This window comes from Callionymus lyra, chromosome 6 (assembly GCF_982586985.1).
Source record: "Callionymus lyra chromosome 6, fCalLyr1.hap1.1, whole genome shotgun sequence".
NCBI lineage: Eukaryota > Metazoa > Chordata > Actinopteri > Syngnathiformes > Callionymidae > Callionymus > Callionymus lyra.
Window position 1 is genome coordinate 27,941,463 of NC_141823.1, and position 18,549 is coordinate 27,960,011.

At 39.0% G+C, this 18,549-nt stretch overlaps 1 protein-coding gene across 1 annotated transcript; it reads right to left on the reverse strand.

Annotated features, from left to right (window-relative positions):
- Nucleotides 1-1,129: 1,129 nt before the first annotated feature.
- On the reverse strand, nucleotides 1,130-14,091 carry LOC148078023 (myosin-1-like). The gene is made up of 38 exons (XM_087794579.1): nucleotides 13,885-14,091; nucleotides 13,651-13,830; nucleotides 12,342-12,498; nucleotides 12,254-12,281; nucleotides 12,074-12,188; nucleotides 11,791-11,883; nucleotides 11,663-11,726; nucleotides 11,492-11,590; nucleotides 11,325-11,428; nucleotides 10,866-11,004; nucleotides 10,546-10,664; nucleotides 10,302-10,451; nucleotides 10,051-10,221; nucleotides 9,637-9,943; nucleotides 9,456-9,520; nucleotides 9,285-9,372; nucleotides 9,099-9,216; nucleotides 8,915-9,038; nucleotides 8,632-8,768; nucleotides 8,309-8,564; nucleotides 7,990-8,232; nucleotides 6,965-7,141; nucleotides 6,759-6,904; nucleotides 6,603-6,693; nucleotides 6,147-6,536; nucleotides 5,934-6,060; nucleotides 5,065-5,183; nucleotides 4,797-4,993; nucleotides 4,542-4,725; nucleotides 3,678-3,843; nucleotides 3,488-3,612; nucleotides 3,116-3,424; nucleotides 2,853-3,056; nucleotides 2,652-2,777; nucleotides 1,810-1,980; nucleotides 1,542-1,742; nucleotides 1,347-1,478; nucleotides 1,130-1,267 (listed from the first exon to the last, which is right to left on the reverse strand). The coding sequence occupies exons 1-37, from the start codon at nucleotides 14,089-14,091 to the stop codon at nucleotides 1,350-1,352; spliced, it is 5,826 nt and encodes a 1,941-aa protein (XP_087650705.1). The 3' UTR covers nucleotides 1,130-1,267; nucleotides 1,347-1,349.
- Between the last annotated feature and the right edge of the window lie 4,458 nt (nucleotides 14,092-18,549).

An 18,549-nucleotide genomic window follows, 5' to 3' on the forward strand; every position in this document is an offset into this window, starting at 1 on the left:
ATAAGACTAAAACAATGCCTATCGTAACAACAAAATTCAATCTTGAAACATTGGGTAGGTGTGTTTTCTCTTTTGGTTATGCGCTCCCTCTAGTGTCAATTACTCTAACTGCACTTGGAATACAGTTTACCGACAATAGATAAGCTAAATAAACTTTATTGAGCCCTCTACAATAGGTCCCTTATTAAGGCAGTAAAGTAGTGGTGGGCAATTAAATTTCCTCAGGGACCACATTTTATAAAGTGGATGTTGTGAGATGCTATAAAGCAAAAAATAAAGAAGTGAAACGTTTGGTAGGTAGTTTGGTGGTGTTTTGAAGTGATAATAGTATGCTAGTAATGAATACTATAAATAAATGCAAATAAAATGGTTGGATCCTTAATGATCTTTGACCTCTTGAAGGCCACTACAATACAGTCAAAGGGCCACTTTTCCCCGGGTAAAGCACACACTCCTTTTTAATATGTTACACTACCATAATCTACTTTATGACCACACACTTTATATGATCTTACTTTGTTCAGCTAATCAAATTTCCTGTATTGGTTAGTTCAAATAATGCCAGGTCAAGGTTTATTGAGTGTTTTCTAAAACCTGAACCAGCAGTTACCATCCATCAAATCATATCTAGTCATAACACATTTGTACATTGTTCCTTCTGCAGCCTCTGTTGCAAAGTCAAAGGAAAAGTAAAACCTGAAAGAAAAATATCCGTAAATTGTATGTGGGTCACATATGACAAAATGTATGTAAATATTATGTTTTTTAAAGACCTGTAAATACTTTTAATTAGGCTTCATGACATGTTTCTAATAACTGTTGCTTCATAGAAGCTTCATAGAAGTCCTAAACACTAGTACTGGTGCTGCATGTCAAACAAAAGAAAACCCTGTCATTTAAACTCTGTGTACATTCTCCTGGACTAATTTCTAATATCTTCTAAATGAATACTTTGAATAATGTGGATATATTGGCTGTCCTCAGTGCTTTAATTATATTGTTCTGGTCCAACGTTTATGGCCATTAGAGCCTGAGGAGGTGGAGGATACATGAAGCCACAAAGAAGAGATAGGGGACTGTACTGCACATGCTGGCTCACACACACACCAGCAGACACTAAAGACAGAGATGATGCTTCACACAACTTTATTTAGCTACAATTACACAGCAAGAAAATGTGCTCAGTTAACTTTTGTGCTAAGATGTTTGGAAATAAACGATGATCGTCACACTGTGGCTCTTGAGTTTCCAGAAGAGAAGGTCAACACTTTGAGCAACATCAGAATAAAATAGGGTTAGAAACAATAATAACAACATGAGAATGTAAGTTACGGTTTTCAACTCACATTTCAAAACTCCCTGCTTTTAGTCCTCATCTTGTTGATCTGAGCTTCTGCATTATCTGCCCGCTCCTGAGCCTCGTCCAGGTCGTGCTGCATCTTTCTTAATTTAGCATGGTAGCCATTAGCCTGCTCTTCCTGGGAGGTGGGACGGCATGATGAGATGTTGTTTGACATATATGAGCGTCTGCAGGGACGTACCACTTCCTCACTCTGCCGCTTGTAGGCTTTGACCTTAAGTTGGAGTTTTTCCACAAGATCCTGCAGCCGCATGACCGTCCTCTTGTCTTCTTCCGTCTGGAAGGTGAGCTCCTTGATCTTCCTCTCATACTTACGGCTCCCTTTGGTGGCATCCGCAGATCGCTTCTGCTCCGTCTCCACCTCATCTTGGAGGTCTCGGATCTGTCGATGTAAAAGCCAATTACCCATCAAGATCTCTGGCGACTTCAATTTTGTGAGGTGGTGATACCCGAGCCTCCAACTTCTGTAGTTGCTTTTTTCCTCCTTTCAAAGCCAGACTCTCCGCCTCATCCAGACGGTGCTGCAGGTCCTTCAGAGACACTTCCAGGTTCTTCTTCATTCTCTCCGAGTGGCTGCTGGTGTCCTGCTCCTTCTTCAGCTCCTCTGCCATCATGGCAGCCTACAACAAAAATTGAAGGGAAATAGAGATGTAATATTTCATCTTAAATTCTATTGAGATATTGTTGTGTTGTGCATCTCAAACTTGGACCTCTATTGTACTCATCAGTGTGTGTCTGTTTGTACAGAACTCTCTTTTAATTTAAATATTGCTTAAGCCCCGCCCACTGAAAACACTTCCTTATTATGGAGATGAAATCTTGTTTACCATATCCACACCCACTCTGCTGTGGTTTGAGTTCTATATAAGCATTGAGGTCTGTCACCGCATGTCATCAATTTCCAGAGGTCTCCACCTCCAACGCACTTGTTGAATAAACAAGTGATTACAGCTGTCTCGAGAAGTAGTGAAGTCCATTATTTAGGCCTTAATGGATTCCGCTTTCATAACCTCTCATTCGCCAAGATTTCAGACTTCAAAAAATCATCATGATGAGTGACTTACTGCACCTTGGACATTATTAACATGCCATTTAAAATAAATGAGGACTTCCAATTTTCCAGCTGGTTTTGAACCATGTCTAAGTAAGTTAGAATATAATAATTGTAATTTAAATTGCAGATTCTTAGTTGGACAATCCTGTTAATTACAATTAAAGATAATTTACCCTTGATTTATTTGAATAAAAATACACATATTTTCAGGTCATCAAACTGTCAAATGATACATACATCAGTAAGAGCCTTTTTGGTTTTCTCCTCAGCATTCCGAGACTCTTGGCTAAGCTCCTCCACCTCAGCCTGCAGCTGGCTAACATCTGCTTCCAGCTTTTTCCTGAAGTTCAAAAGACTGGTGTTCTGTAGAAACAACAATCAGGAACACTGTCACTACATGAACTCCAATCCCTGGAATCCAACCAGATGATGCAGCACCTGTGAATGAAGGAATCCAACTCTCTCACAGGTCTCTGTCAGTTCTTGTTCAGCTAGTTTCCGGCCCCTGTCCGACTGTTCCAGAGCAACTCGAAGCTCCTCCATCTCCCCCTGCATCAGGTTGCAGCGGCGCTCCATCACAGCCACCTGGTCCTTTAGATCTTCCTGGCTACGCAGAGCCTCATCCAGCTGAACAGTCTGCTCCTGTCAGGAGACATCACGTTCAAATGTATTTGAAAAATATATGATATTTTGTTTTTTACTTTGAGGTGGCCCTGTATGTTCTTCAGCTGTCTCTGGGCTTCAGCCGCCTGCCGGTTACTGTGGCTCAGCTGGATTTCCATTTCGTTCAAGTCGTTCTCCATCTTCTTCCTGATCCTCATGGCGTCGTTCCTGCCACGAGTTTCTGCATCCAGCGCCACTTGCATTGTGTCCACTGTGCGCTGATGGTTGCGCTTCATCTGGTCGATCTCCTCGTCCTTATCAGCAAGCTTGCGATTCACCTCGCCCTTCACCTGAGTGAGCTCAAGCTGGATGCGGAGGATTTTGGATTCCTCATGTTCAAGCGAAGCCTTTTAAAGGAAAAATAGGGTCAGACGGAGCTTTGCAGAATGATTAACTGTTGGTCTTTCTACCTCAGCCTCCTCCAAAGCTGATTGGTAGGTCGTCTTTTCACTCTCACTTTGTTTCTTCAGCTTTTCCAGCTCGTTCATGGCTTTACTTTTTTCCGCCAGTTGTTCAGTCAAATCCGCAATTTCTTCTGCAATTAAAAAACAATGTTTCTTTGTCAACACGGTTTAATTCAACAAAGATTAGTTAACATACGTTGAAGATTGGAGTTTTCTCGCTTGAGGACCTCAAGATGCTCCAGAGCTTCTTCATAGGAGTTCTTTATTTTGAAGAGTTCCGTGCTGAGCGAACGGCTCTCCTTTTGAGAACCGTCGAGTTCAGCTTGACATTCTTCATACTTTTGCTTCCACTCCGACAAAATCTAGGATTCAAAGATAATAATTATTCTGGGGAGTAAAGTGCATCTGCCAATCATAAGAGATTCCTTCTTTCTGTAGCAGTAATTAAACTCTTTCTCGTTCAAGCTCTAAATGCAATGTATTACTTTGTTTGATTTCAGTGTGGACAGAAAAGACTGCCATTTGAATGAAAGTATTGGCAAGCAAAATTAGCTTTAAAACAAGCAGTTACCAACATACCAAATATTTCCGTTTAAATCATCTGGATCATGGATGTTACAGACGAGAACCACGTAGGTATTTAGGCATTTGAATGTTTTTAGGTATGTCATTTTGGACCAAGACAAAGACAGTGACGACTGGGTGCTAGTCACTACATTAAAATGGACATACATTTTTGTCTATAAATCTAAAAAGGTACGGATTACTCTTAACATAATCCCAAAATTTAGTCAACTTGGGGTTGAGTAGAAAATACGTGAAAATGAATTTTGAGTGAATTATCACTTTAAGCACCCTTTGGGCCTCAAGAAAATAGTTGTTATCTTCCACTTGATCTAGATAGATTGGTCGCCTTGAAGTTCTCTTAATGGATCCCTTTAAATAATGGTTCAAACTTGACAAACTTTAAAGTCACTTTTGACATACTATTTTCTTTTTAATTTACTTGAAAGTCTTGATTCATTGGTTTGTCAATGCTCTGTGAAAGTTTTTTTCTTACCTTATCAAAGCTCTTCTGCTTTTTGTCAAGGCTTGCAGCCTGAGCATTAGACCTATCCAAGTCATTCATGAGGTCTTCCACTTCTCCTTGAAGTCTGTGCTTTGTCTTCTCCAGAGACGAGCACTTGGCATTCACTGCCTCAATGGCCTCCTCCGCCTCTTGCAGACGTTGTGCAAGTTTTTTCCTAAAACCAACAGACTCTGACGTCAGCATTTTTTGTTCAATCGCAGAAGTGACATATTTTTATTCACTAACTTTGACTCCTCCAGCTCATCATTGCGCTGGATGGCGTCAGTCTCGTATTTGGTTCTCCATTGGGCCACCTCAGCATTGCCCTTCGTCAACCCCCTCTGAAGCTCGGCCTTCGCTTCCTGCTCTTCTTCATACTGCTCTCTCAGCAGGTCACAGTCATGTCGGGCAGACTGAAATGAATGGGCAATGCCATTCTTAGCCTGAAAATAAAGAGATAGATTGTGAAATTTGCATGATGTGAATGACACTTCATTCCAATAATGCAACAAACCTTTGTTTCCTCCTCAAGCAGCCTCTTCAGTTCCTCAATTTGTTGTGTGGAAGCAAGTTTAGCCCTGGACATCTGATTGAGCGTTGTCTCCTTCTCCTCCAAAAGACGGGAAAAATCACCTGGTAAATGAAAAGTATTTTTGAAGGCAAAATGATTCCCGTTCCCGTTCAGAATACAAGCTGAACAGAGTACAAGGTTCATGAAAGCGGCCTGTAGAAAATCCTACAAAAATGAATTTAAAAGAATCAGAACTGTAAATTCAAGATGTAGATTCCGCTGATACTAAAAGTTTGTCTTATTTCAATTTATTAAGGTATCGTTTCTTAAAATAAAAAAAAACATTTATGCCGGTCCCTGGTGAACAGCTGATGATGAAGCTTCATGAAAAAGTGGTTTCAAATGAAAAGCTGTAAAAGGCAATTGATTGTTGAGCAGAGAGTGCCATCTAGTGACTTATGATGGTAATGATACGGCTTTATGAAGGTTCAGCCCATCACTATCTGTTTCACAGTTTTACATTCCAACCCGGTAACGCTTACATGCTCTGGTTATTACAAAGGTATCATTTCTTAAGCTGGATCTGTAATCACAGAAAACGGGTGAATTTTAGGCAAACCCCAAGGTCTCCAGCAACAACTTCCCACTGAATTTAATATCTATTTGTTTTTGTATAAAGGTAAGATCACTTAACCTTAACCATACCAACCCATAACCATACGTTTTTTAAACTCAAATATAAAGTGAAGGAAATTCCAAACCAATTGTCCATAGTAATATCTGTAATGTGAACATGTTACTAGTTTCACAGAATGACCCATCAGGTTAACACATGTTTCATTTAATCTTAAATTATCATTTTGGTATCTTACCATTCTCGCACTGAAGTCTGGCCCTTTGAGTATTGATGTCGGAGATCAAACAAGTGTTTTCATCACATTTGGATTTGTAATCACTCAACTGGTCCTCTAGAGAGTGACACATCTTTTCATAGTTGATCTGATGTTTAACATGGGAGTGAAAAAACTGTGACTTGTGATTGCAACAGAAAGAGTTCAGTAACACTTTGTGTCTGACAGTAATACCTTTGTCTTTACTACTGCTTCAATGTTGCTGGACAAGTCACTGATCTCCATCTTGCATTCAGTCTTCTCCTTCTCCAGGTGCTGTTTGACTCTTTGCAGATTCTCAATCTGCTCTCCCAGCTCTGCGACACTGTCTGCATGCTTCTTCCTCAGGGCAGCGGCAGTTGCCTCGTGAAATAAATTTGACTCTTCAAGGTCTCTTTTAAGTTTGTGGAACTCAGCCTCCCTCTTCTTGTTCGTCTCAATATGCAGAGTTTGAGCACCTCCAGCTTCGTCCAGCCTCTCAATGATCTCTTCCAGTTCCCTGGCAAGATCAGACCTCTGCTTCTCTACCTTACATCTCGCAACACGCTCAGCGTCAACCTCTTCTTCCAGCTCCTCAATACGAGCCTGGGTGGACAAAAAAATCGTTCATTTCCCAAACTTGCATATTTGAGCGGAAGAATGTTGATGCACCTGAAGCTCTTTGATCTTCTTTTGAGTTTGTGATGTAACACTCTGCTCATCTTCAAATTTTGAGGCCAGCTGGTTCAATTCGAAGCCATTTCTAATATGAGAACAACGTTTTATGGTTTAAGGTTTTTTCGTTTGCATGAATGTAGCAGAACTCACTTTTTAAGTCGTTCCTCCAACTGCTGTTTGTCATTTTCCAAATCCACTATGGATTGTTGGCATAGTTTGAGATCTCCCTCCATCTTCCGCTTGCCTCTCTCAACATCCAAGCGAATCTTCTTCTCTTGTTCCAAACAGCCCTCCAGCTAGTCCACAATTACTCTTAGTAAGATTCTGAATGTTGATAATGAATAGAATCAGCTTACATAATCCACTTGTTGCTCCAGTTTGATTTTGGCTTTGTTCAGAGAGTTGACTTTGTCTTCCTCTGCTTGAAGGTCCTCCAGGGTCTGCTGATGTGATTCTTGCAAGGCTAACTTCTCCTTTGATAACTTGGCTATGGTGTCATCAAGACTCGACATTTCCTCTACAAGGTTTTTCACCTAAAGTTTTCCAGTTTGACAGGTCAGTCATCCAGAGAAACCAAGGGAATAAGAGAAGAGAGTGGATGAAAGGTGGAGCAGATGGAGATGTGACTTATTAACATAAATGTATGTCCATTTTAACTTAGCGACTGGAGCTCAGTTGTCTTCCTCTTCATCATTCTTCAAAATCAGGCACTTAATAACATCTATGTGAATACCCCCACGGTGCTTGTCTTTAATGTCCATCATGTATTAAAGCCTTGACTTAAGGAATTAAGCTTTACAAAGAACTATAACGTTCTTACTTATAATTTGAGCTTGTTTTAACGGAAGCTGCTAGACCATCAGCCTAAACCTTGTGCATTCGCGCTGACACTTGGAATGTGTTTGAATGAGGAAATACATAAGGCAGCAGTTGAAAGAATGAGAACTTTTCTTTTAACAAAAACACACTTATACACACATATCTTTTCGGAACAATTACTCATGTTGAAGCTCCAATACAAAATGGACAATACAGACTAGAAGTATGGAGGTATATGGATGTCAAGTGTGTCCTTTTGGACAAATATTAAGACGAAGACAACTGAGCATCAGTCTCTATATTATTCCCAACCCTTAGTCAACATGAGGTTCAGTAGAAAATTTGTGAAATTTGAATTTTGGGTGAACTATCACTTTAAGGTGGAGGAGGCTGAATTGACATGAGTAGACATTACATTTGAACAATCTACCACAAAAGTCTGAAACAATAATTAATCAAATGATCAAATAAGAATAAAATAATAAGCCATCCAATGTGTATCAAAAATCTAGTTATTAAAAGTATATCATATATTAGTATATTCATTTGTGAACAGTCTTACCTTGTTTTCGGAAGCGTGTTTTTCCTTCTCAACTTTAGCTAGCGTTAGCTCCAAGTCATCAATGTCCTTCTTTAGTTCAGAGCATTCATCCTCCAATTTCCTCTTCTTGGTGGTCAGTTCGGCGTTGACCTCCTCCTCATCCTCCAGTCTCTCACTGAGCTCTTTGGCTTTCGCCTCAAGTAGTATTTTGCTTTTTATAAGTCCCTCACATCTTTCTTCTGCATCTGCAAGACTCTCACTTTCCTATAAGGAAGAACACATCATTGTTCCTTACCTTTTATTTATTTTTTCTGCCGTAACAACACAATTGTCTACTCACGGTTTGCATCTGAAGGCTTAAATCATTTTTCTCCTGAATCAAGGAAACCATTTTGGCCTCCAGTTCCCTTTTCTTTGCCTCTGCTTTGGCTAAATCTTCCTTGCACTTGGCAAAGTCAACTTTCATCATCGCCATTTCCTTTTCCGTTTCAGCACTCCTCAAGAGTGGCTTGATTTTGAAGAACAGCTTCATCCAAGGCCAGTGTTTCACATTCATGAAGGAGCGAATGTTGTATTGGATGATGTAAATAGATTCCCTAGAAAGAATGTATTCCTTCATCAGTTCTCAAATTGTTTTCGAAACCATATTTAAATCACCCTCACCTCCGCTGGGACATTCTTTGAATTTCCTTTCTCTTCAAGAAGCCACGGGCCAAAGCTTGCGTGGTGGTGATGAGAGACGCCAGTCTTTCATCCCTCATTTCTTCCAGGAGGCCCAGAAGCCCTGCTTTAAAGAACACCTTCCCAAAATAAAGACATACTTTAACAAACAAGCTTCTATCAGGATTTGTTTTTGAGACATCCTTTTTATTCTGTCTCACTGTGTTGAACAACTAAATTATGGGATATATTAACGATTGCATCAGTAACTTCTCTAAGGTACTACCTTAGTATGTCCAAACTTGTACTGAGTATGATCCACATCGATGGATCCCAAGAGCTTCTCTGCAGCTTTCTTATTGTCAATGAATTGTCCCTCAGGTATCACACTTGCATTCAGTACTTTGTACCTGAAAAGAACAACATATAGTTGTCGAATCAATGTTTTTGCATGAAAAAAAAAATCTTACCTCTGCTTAAAATCTCCATACAGTATCCTACTCGGGAAGCCTTTCCTGCAGATCCTGATCCCTTCCAAAACCCCATTACACCTGAGCTGATGAATGACCAGATGGTGTTGCATGATACCTGCAGGGGTGTAAACAATACATATAATTTAGAACTTTAGTTTAGCGCTTTTATCATGTAGAATATACCTGGAGTTTTTGTTTCATTTGGAATAAGACATCTGACAAAATGAGGATGTGTGCTCCTCAGGTTTGTCATCAGCTTTCCGAGATTCTCCTGTCAGATTTGATGGATTCCCTCCAGTAAATACATTATTTTTTTTAACTATGAAGTTAACATAAAAGGTGTAGCAACATTACCCTGAACACAGCAGAGACAGTCTGGAAGGAGGACCCCTTTTTTTTCGATGCTTTCTTCGTCTCCCCTGAAGAAATGATATCATTATAGAAAATTCTTCTTATAGAATTTCACAGGCTACTGTTGAGAGTTTGCAAGTTTCTACAACTAGTATTAAAATACTGCACATATGCAGGGACTGACCATCAGTTGAAGCATAGCTGCAGTAGAGGAAAGACAGAAGTTTGAGGCCAGCTTTCTGGTACAGCTGGACCACAGTTTCATTCAGTGGATCCTTGTTTTTGTCCAACCACCCTGTGATGCTGTAGTCCACGGTGCCAGCGTAATGAACCAGGGAAAAGTGAGCCTCTGCCTTGCCTTTAACAGGTTTGGGCTTCTGGAAGTTGTTGGATTTTCCAAGATGCTGGTCGTAGAGCTTGTTCTTGAATGTGGTATCTGACGCCTTTGGGAACATGCATTCCTCTTCCAAGATGGAAAAAATGCCCATTGGCTAGTGGGAGTCAGACAAATCTATTAAAATCTGCTCTGTCACACCTCTGTGAGCTTTACTGAATTAGGAAAGTCGTGTTGCTCTTAGATTCCATGCAGGAAACCAACCTTCTCAATAAGCTCAATACAGGCTGCAAGGTCCATCCCAAAGTCAATGAACTCCCACTCGATCCCTTCCTTCTTATACTCCTCCTGCTCCAGCACAAACATGTGATGGTTGAAAAACTGTTGCAGTTTCTCATTGGTGAAGTTGATGCACAGCTGCTCCAGACTATTGTACTGCAATACAAAACCATCCATGTCATAACAACATAGTCCAAAGTGGTTTAATTAAATAAATAATTTTTTTTTTTAAATACATCGAAGATCTCAAACCCAGCGATGTCTAACACTCCAATGAAGAACTGGCGAGGTTGCTTGGTGTCCAGCATCTGATTAATGCGCAGGACCATCCACATAAACATCTTTTCGTAGACAGACTTGGCCAAAGCACCGATAGAGTTGTACACCTTTAAAGCAACCGGCAGAATTTTGACTCCACGTGATAATATTTAATATTATAATGTATATCATTCTTAAACACACGTGAGCTATGTTGCATACCTGTTGAACAGTTTGTCCTTTGGTCACATACTCATTTCCAACCTTCACCCGAGGATAACAAAGTGCCTTCAACAGGTCAGCTGAGTTCAGGCCCATCAGGTAAGCTGATTTATCAGCCACTGAAAAAAGTGAAACAAAAGATTCTCACAATGTTTGTGTCTTCAGGAAACGGTCATGAAAAAGAAAACAAAAAAGGCAAGTGGATTGAGTAGAATTTTGGGAAGACATTTGCCTTCCTTTAGAACCTTCTAGATAAACATGAACTGGACAAATAAGAATCTACACAGACATACAATGACAGAAAGTATAGTTTATACTACCTTCTGTGCCATCTGGCTCTGCCTGCTCCTCTCTCTGCTTTTGTTTAAACTTCATATTCCCATAATGCATCACTGCACCAGTAAGTTTGTAAATGCCAATTCGCTCATCTCCACTGAAGCCAAGGGTTTGGATGGCGCTCTAAGATGGGAGAATTCAGGTAAAACAATATTTACATGCCATACAACATAGTATTTACACTGTTTTAAAAAAATCTGGCGCAAAAAGAAAAAAGTAAAATCATAATAATTCTGATAATGCTGCATAAATGAGCAAAACTGAATTGGTCTGAAATGAGAAAAAATAAGGAGAATTAACATTCTTATTTAGATTAAGTTAATGTTCAGTAGGAAAGCTTATTTAATAAGAATGAATTATAAATATATTTTTAAGATTATAATAAAAAATTTAAATAAAAGGGAATTGAGGCAACACATTCCTAAATACACTTTTACTCTTACATCTGTCGCCATCAGTTCTTCGCTGTCATCGATACTGGCCACACTGATCTCCCCCTGGCTAACAAATGGATAGTCATAGGGGTTGTTTGTGATGAGAAGAGTTTCTAGACAAAATCAAAAAATAAATCAAATCCAAATTTAAAGCAAGCAGGGGACTTATTGCTTACTGATGAGCTCCGGTTTCTTGTTGGACATGATCTGGTAGAAAATGTGGTAACTTCTCTCTGCAGACAGTTGAAATGTTACCCTTGATTTCTCCAATAGGTCTATTAAAAGAAACAAGATTCATTTGTAAGTGAAGTTGAAGGTTAAGTTTTTCGTCACAGTTTCTTACTCACAAGTTTCAATATCTGCCGATGAAAGTTTTCCTGAGGTTCCAAAGTGAATTCTGATAAATTTCCCCTAAAGGAGAACAGTAACTCATTTGTTACATGAGACGGTGCTGGTCAGCCTAGCTTCCACTCACAAAGCGAGAAGAGTTGTCATTCCTGAGAGTTTTCGCATTCCCAAATGCTTCTAGCAACGGGTTGGCAGAAATAATCTGGTCCTCCAAATTTCCCTAAAAAGGTACATTTAATATAAAAAAGCTTGATATAGACATGACAAGATATGAAGATGCAGTAAATGAGGAGATGAAGGGGATCGAAGTGATGATGCAGGAGAGGAAAAAAGGGTTCAGGTGACTTTTTCTGTGGGAGACTCTGACAGGCCATGATGAAGACGAACAAATTCTCGTCGGGCAATGTTACCTGCAGCTTGCCTGTAGAAATGGCCCCTTTCTTTCTGTCTCCTGTGCCAGCGATTGTCGCAAAGTACTGGATGACCCGCTTGGTGTTGACAGTCTTTCCTGCTCCGGATTCTCCGCTGGGAGATAGTGAACACAGATAGTTTATCAAAAACTTTCATGACTGGATAATCGTTCAGCTTACGTGATCAAGATGGACTGGTTCTCTCTATCTGCAGGGAAGAAAGCAGCTTTCTTAGAAAACAGCTTATAGTACAAATGGCTCATTTTACCTGTGAGCATGAACTGATAGGCGTTGTCAGAGATGGAGAAGATGTGTGGAGGAGCCTCCTGACGCTTTTTGCCTCTGTAGGCCACCACAACCTCCTGGTTGTAGACTGGAAGCCACTTGTATGGGTTCACAGTCACACAGAAAAGACCGGAGTAGGTCTATCGGGAAAGTAAGAGTGCTTTATACAATTAATTCAAATTGATGCCCAGCCAATAATATATAGACAGGTGCTGGTGATGAAGGGTGGTAGACATCCTTCTCTTTTCCAGGGCAATGCTCCATTAAAGTCCTCCTTTAAGACCAGACGCAGACGATTAAAGGGCAACTAATGTGTTGATTTAAACACTAAAGTATCTAAGTTGATCTTGGACCTCTATTGTACTCATCAGCATGTGTCTGTTTGTAGAAAACTCTCTTTTCATTGAAATATTTACATAAGAAAATGGGTGTAAGCCCCGCCCACGGAAAATGCTTCGTATTACTGGAGATTAAATCTTGTTTACCATAACCACACCCACTATCCTGTGGTTGGTCAAGCTTGGATGAGGTTTGTCACCGTGTGTCATCAATCCCAGAAGTCTTGACCTCCAAGTGACTCTTCTTATAATCAACGAAGAGTGTGATTACTGCTGGCTGGAGGAGGTGTGAAGTAACATTATTACGTCATAATGGACTCTCCTCCAGTAACCAATGGGGAAGAACTTTATAAAGTAATTACTTCGAAACATCGTCATGCTGAGGGATTTACTTCATCTTGGAGAGGAAGACTTTGAAACATGTGAGTTAGTTGGGTTTTCACATTAGTTGACCTTAACTACCAAAACTTTCCACTTCTCAGACTTTTTTAATGTTATTTTTTATGTTGTTTTCTTTATATACACCATAACACATTCCTGCACTTTCTTAAAAATGAATTAGGAAAAACAACTAAATAAACCAGATCAAAATAGGAATGTTGTTAAAAAATTCATATTTTTTAACATTGTGAAAACATCCTGTTGCCATCCCGTGGTGGAAGGCCATCTTATCATGTATATCATAAAACTACTCTTACAGATGAGATGGGAGTTAAAATTCAAGCTAACCACTGTAATACATTTCATGTCAAGAAATTGTCCTATACTGGGAAATTAGTTTCCACTTACAAATTACAATGTGTTCTGCTGTTAAATGTACGGTGACCTTGAGCGTCCAGAAATGTTATTATTATTCATTAAAACTTGAAGTACTCTGTACAAGGAGCTTTCTAGTAATGGCTGAATTTCGAAAGGATGATTCACACATCATCAAAGTTTGAAAAGTGGACTCACATAAATCATCCATGCTGCGTAGCGCTCTTTGAGGTTATACAGCACAGCTGCTTCATTCAGGTGAGTCATCATGGCCATGTCCTCGATCTTGTCGTATTTTGGCGGATTCATCGGAAAGACTTCGTCATCCTTCACAATTACCATCTGTGATATCAAAAGAAAGATCATCAGTTCAATTTTCTTATTTTTTTATGAAGAGAATCAAAGAATTTTTGACGTTTGAATTCTACGTACCTGTCCAGAATTCTTTTTAACCGTCGCCTTCCCATCTTTATCTTTACCCTGCAACAAGCCTTTTACAAATAGTTCCTTCGTGTCCACCACGTACACTGCAGTTTTGGCATCGAATGGTTTGTTTTGGGCTTCAATTCGTTCCCGCTCAGGTCTCCTGAGGTACGGGGCCGCCTCCCCAAAAACACTCATCTCAGCATCCGTGCTCATCTCCGCTGGTGACCCTTCAACGCTTGTTATGCTTCAACACAAAAGTTTAGTTCTATACGCTGAAAAACAAATGTATGATCCTCAGTAAAATCTTCCCATCCCCACGAACTCCAGTTAGCAGATCACAGCTGAAGTAATACAGCTTTTATAGGGTCTTCCCTCGCTGCAGCAGAGACACTGTAAACAGCCATATTTAGGCCAAAGAATGTGGGTGGAGAGAAGTGATTGTTTTTGGCCAGTGATATCATGGAGATGTCACTGAGCTTTTGTTATAAATCCAACATGGGAAGCAGCTCAATGGAGGATGAATATCAAAGGATGGTGACCTCTGCTGAGTGCAACATCAACTACAAGTAGTCATAGAGAAACATGCTGTGCTTTTCTGCTTGTCAGTGGCTTAGATAGTAAATAATGATGTCATTATTATTATTACCTCGCCATAGAAATTCAAAAACCGTTTTGTTTTAAGTCGTTGTTTCATCCCTGGCTTTTTCTTCAGCAGTTTGATGAGCATGTGTCATACCATTATATCTACTCCCAGACAAGCTTCTGCGATGTTTGTATCTGTTGTCTTGTTGCCAACATGACAACTAGCTAAAATTAGTGAGTTTGAGTGGAGACGACTGACTGTGTGACTTATGACGCATTTTTACTTCAATGGAAGGAATGTTTCTTTTGACTTACGAAGGTACACAGAAGATGATTCACATCTCATCCAAAGTGAATGTTATAATTATAGAATATATTTAACCAAAACTCTGCGTGTCTGTTTTACACATGTTTTTCCTTTTTTTACAGCTGATCAATTTTGTGAGTAAGTTGGCAGTGAATGTGTGGAAAATTCAAAGACTGGATCAAATCTTGCTCACTATGTCATTTTAACATGAATCACAATTTGTTCTACATGTGTTATTTCAGGGTCAATGTGACCCGAAGACCCAAAAACATTTGTTTGTGGTATCCCTTGTGTTGCTTCCACCACAGAGGGTTTGGCGGCCAGGAAGGTTGTTGAACCTGATCCAGAGACAACACAAGGGATACCACAAACACATTTGTTTTCAGGCCTTCAGTTCACCTTGAGCATAAAGATAACACAAGGGTCAAAATGTCAAGTGAGTCGGGACTGTACATTTAAGTAGACTGCCCGGACTACCTAGAACAAGGGTGTGATAATTTGTCAGCGTCAAATTGCAAAAAAAAAAAAAAAGAACTGTAACACTGAAGTCTTTGTGATCAGCAAGGGTGGAGAGTTTTGTTGTTAAAATTGTATTTTTTATGGTGTGTACCTGATGAGGATCTTGTCTGGCCTTGTTTTGTTACTTTTCTTGCTCACACGTCTCTTTAATAATCTTAAAAGTAGACTTTAGCAAGGCTTAAAAGTGAATAAATACTAAATATAAATTAAACTAAATGATGTATTCTCGTAGGATTGTGAATTAATAACGACAGGCAGGTAATGAAGGGAAAAAACATTACTGAATGTTTCAAGCAAGAGTAATTGATTGTTGAATCATATAAAAATAATAAAAATTGCTGTAGTACTGAAGACATAGCAGGAAGTTAGTGGGTTCAACGGTCCTAACAGTCCTAAAATATCAGGTTAATTGATGATTCTAAATACTCCATGTGAAGGGATATTGTACAGTATATACGCACTGCAAATGACTGCCGACCTATTCAGGTGTCTTACCCCAGGTAGCTGGGATAAGCTTATTTATTAAATTTATCACAAAAGTAAAAAGTATCTCATCCTCGAATGAGGGTGGAAATAATCCTGACCATAAACAGATGAGGGAATTAAAGCATATCTAAAATGATTTTTACCATCACACAGGTGTTAAGATCTCCCACACAGAACATTTGAGTTTATTTATAAAAGCCTTAACATTCTTACAATCCCTGCCTTTTACTCAGGATATAGACTTGTGAAGGGCACTGATGTTCATCCGAGTATAGTCTACGATAAGCATTACATATTCCTTAATCGTGAAATATCGCTCAATCTTTCATCTGGCCTTGTGATTTCTTTTGATGGGCTTAAGAATAAAAACATTGCTAAATAAGCCCTCAATAGAAATTCCCTGCAGATCACTGTGGAGTAGCTTTAGAGATTATCAGAGATCATCAGAGATTTGGAGTCCGCGCCTTTGACATTGATGGCTAGCATGCAACCGGTGATGTAGAAAAGAAAGAAAGGAAGAAACAGACAGATATGATGAGAGAGAGAGGGGGTGAGGAGCTATTGTGTTTTACATTACACCTGGGTTACATGAGGCCTTCCAAGTGTCCTGAACCAGCCCTGGTTAGGGAACAGAACAAAACATACAATGAAGGACAGCATATCTGAATTGTATATTTGTATTTAATTTATTTTCTATTATGTGAAAGAGACAGCCCCATTGATTATTGTTGGGATAACTAAGCTAAATAAACCTATTTAAAGATGTACAATGAGCTTCAACTTCGTAAGATTGAGTTTCTAATCTTTAGTTTAAGAAGGTGCATATGTAATGAGAGGAAAATACAATTGATATTCCTCCTGATTATATTTTATTTACATGAATTACATTCAAATTATATATATATAATTTAAAGTAATTTAAATTTTACAATTAAACAAACTAAATCATGCATTGAAAAAAAGTTTAAATATCTTTAACATTAAAACTTTCAATAAGGGGAAAACACAAGGATATCTAGAGTCATTGTATCTCATTCAGGGTTTTAAACTACAAAGTACACTATTGACAACCTCTCAAACACATTCAAGTGATGAACTTTGGCAGACATTATGTTCAGACAGGGATTCATCGCCCCCTGGATCAGGCCTTTGTACCAACAACTCTGTGTAACTATGTTGAGCTCTAATGCAGCGTTAATGATCTCTGTGAACACGGAGCTTTATCGAGGACTATCTTATGATCAGTGTTGGGAAAGTTACCTCATAATTGTAATGTTCATTAGGTTATTAAGATATTGTTATTTCAAAGTAATGGTATTACCATATTACTTTCTTTTAATTATAATGTGTTACAGTACATTTAGTTTACAATTAATTTCATGTTTCATATACTTAATTTGAACATGCTTAATAACTGCCATTGTAATTCACCAATACTTTTCTTTAGTGTTGTTGTTCTCCTCGACAAATTCACTTTCTTACAAGAAATTTAAATGGGTGCTGGACAGATGCTGATGTGCAGTTTGATCAGGGTGCCTTGTTTTAAGAGACAAGCCTCTACATGGCAGATACACACCTCAGTTCCTGTTCAATTAATTAAGTTTTGTTTTTGTAAATGGACTTTTTTTGTGGATGCACTTTAGTTTTTATAAATGCTGTTTGCCTTTAATGGACACTGTACTTAAGTCTTAATCATTACTGGTTAAATCTCAATTACTGCACCACCTGGTCCCTGAGCATGCTGGGATAGAATGTGAACAGTCAGACCCTATTGGCTCTCAGCTTTGTGGACCAATTTATCAATGAAAGTGAAATACATGTTATTTAATGGGGGAAAATGGTCCAGTTCTGTGTAATTGTTTTCTGTGAGGATCTGGTTAAAGATCTCCTCTGGACTTCATAAGCTTTCCATTCAGAACTCATAACGGGTCATGTGGTCTGGACTTCTCTTTGTGTGACCAACACTTAAAATTATAGCTCAAAAAATTAATTAGATCAAACACAAATCTGGAAATGGATATGAATGCAATGGCCAGTGTTGAAAGGGTCTAGTTGTAAATAAACAACCTATGCTACCTTCAGTTTAATTTTCAGAAACTTCCTCTTTCATTCACCATTTTTACACTAGTTTTTTTGACATCAGGACACTACAAGTTGCCTACAGAAGTTGTTTGTTGTTGTGTAAATTAAAGTTAATCTACCGTCAGAGAAACTAGATTTTTCCAATCAGTAGGTGAGGAATTTTGTTGTGAATTTTCCTGTTGTGAAAGTGGTTCAGTTTAATTTTGGTCTGTGGTCATGTTTTCAAACATTATGAGTTAAAGCAAAAAAGTTGAGCACCAGATGTAAACAATGTACATTGCACATTCCACTTGTTTTCCCCTTAATTACATTTCTTCAAATGTCATCGTCACTGAGTTTTACACAGACAAAGTGAGTCCACCGGAGTTCATAGTAATCTTCAACAGATGGCAAAGTCCTTTGGGCTTAAGTGTTAATGCCAAGTGAAGTTCAAGTGTCTAAATAAAGGCTTCTAAACAGATACGGTCTATGAGGAGATTTGATTGACAGCCGCTAACAAGAACATGCCGAGGAGTGTCAATTGTTTTCGGTAAGAGACAAGTCAGAATGGTTGGTAGTTATTCTAACCTCCTCCTAGAGAAAAGGTTTCAGGCAGCAGCAGAAAACGGGCTAAAGAATCTTCATATCAACCAGCTTAATAAGGCGTGTGTCGCTGACAGGAAAGCGTCTGATGCGGCATCTTATTCTAACATATG

Coding starts and splice junctions, on each gene's coding strand:
- LOC148078023 (XM_087794579.1), bottom strand. CDS start 14,091: ATGAGCACGGATGCTGAGATGAGTGTTTTTGGGGAGGCGGCCCCGTAC. Junction 6,694..6,758: donor TTGGAGGAACGACTTAAAAA/GTGAGTTCTGCT, acceptor TTCTCATATTAG/AAATGGCTTCGAATTGAACC. Junction 3,057..3,115: donor ACATACAGGGCCACCTCAAA/GTAAAAAACAAA, acceptor GTCTCCTGACAG/GAGCAGACTGTTCAGCTGGA.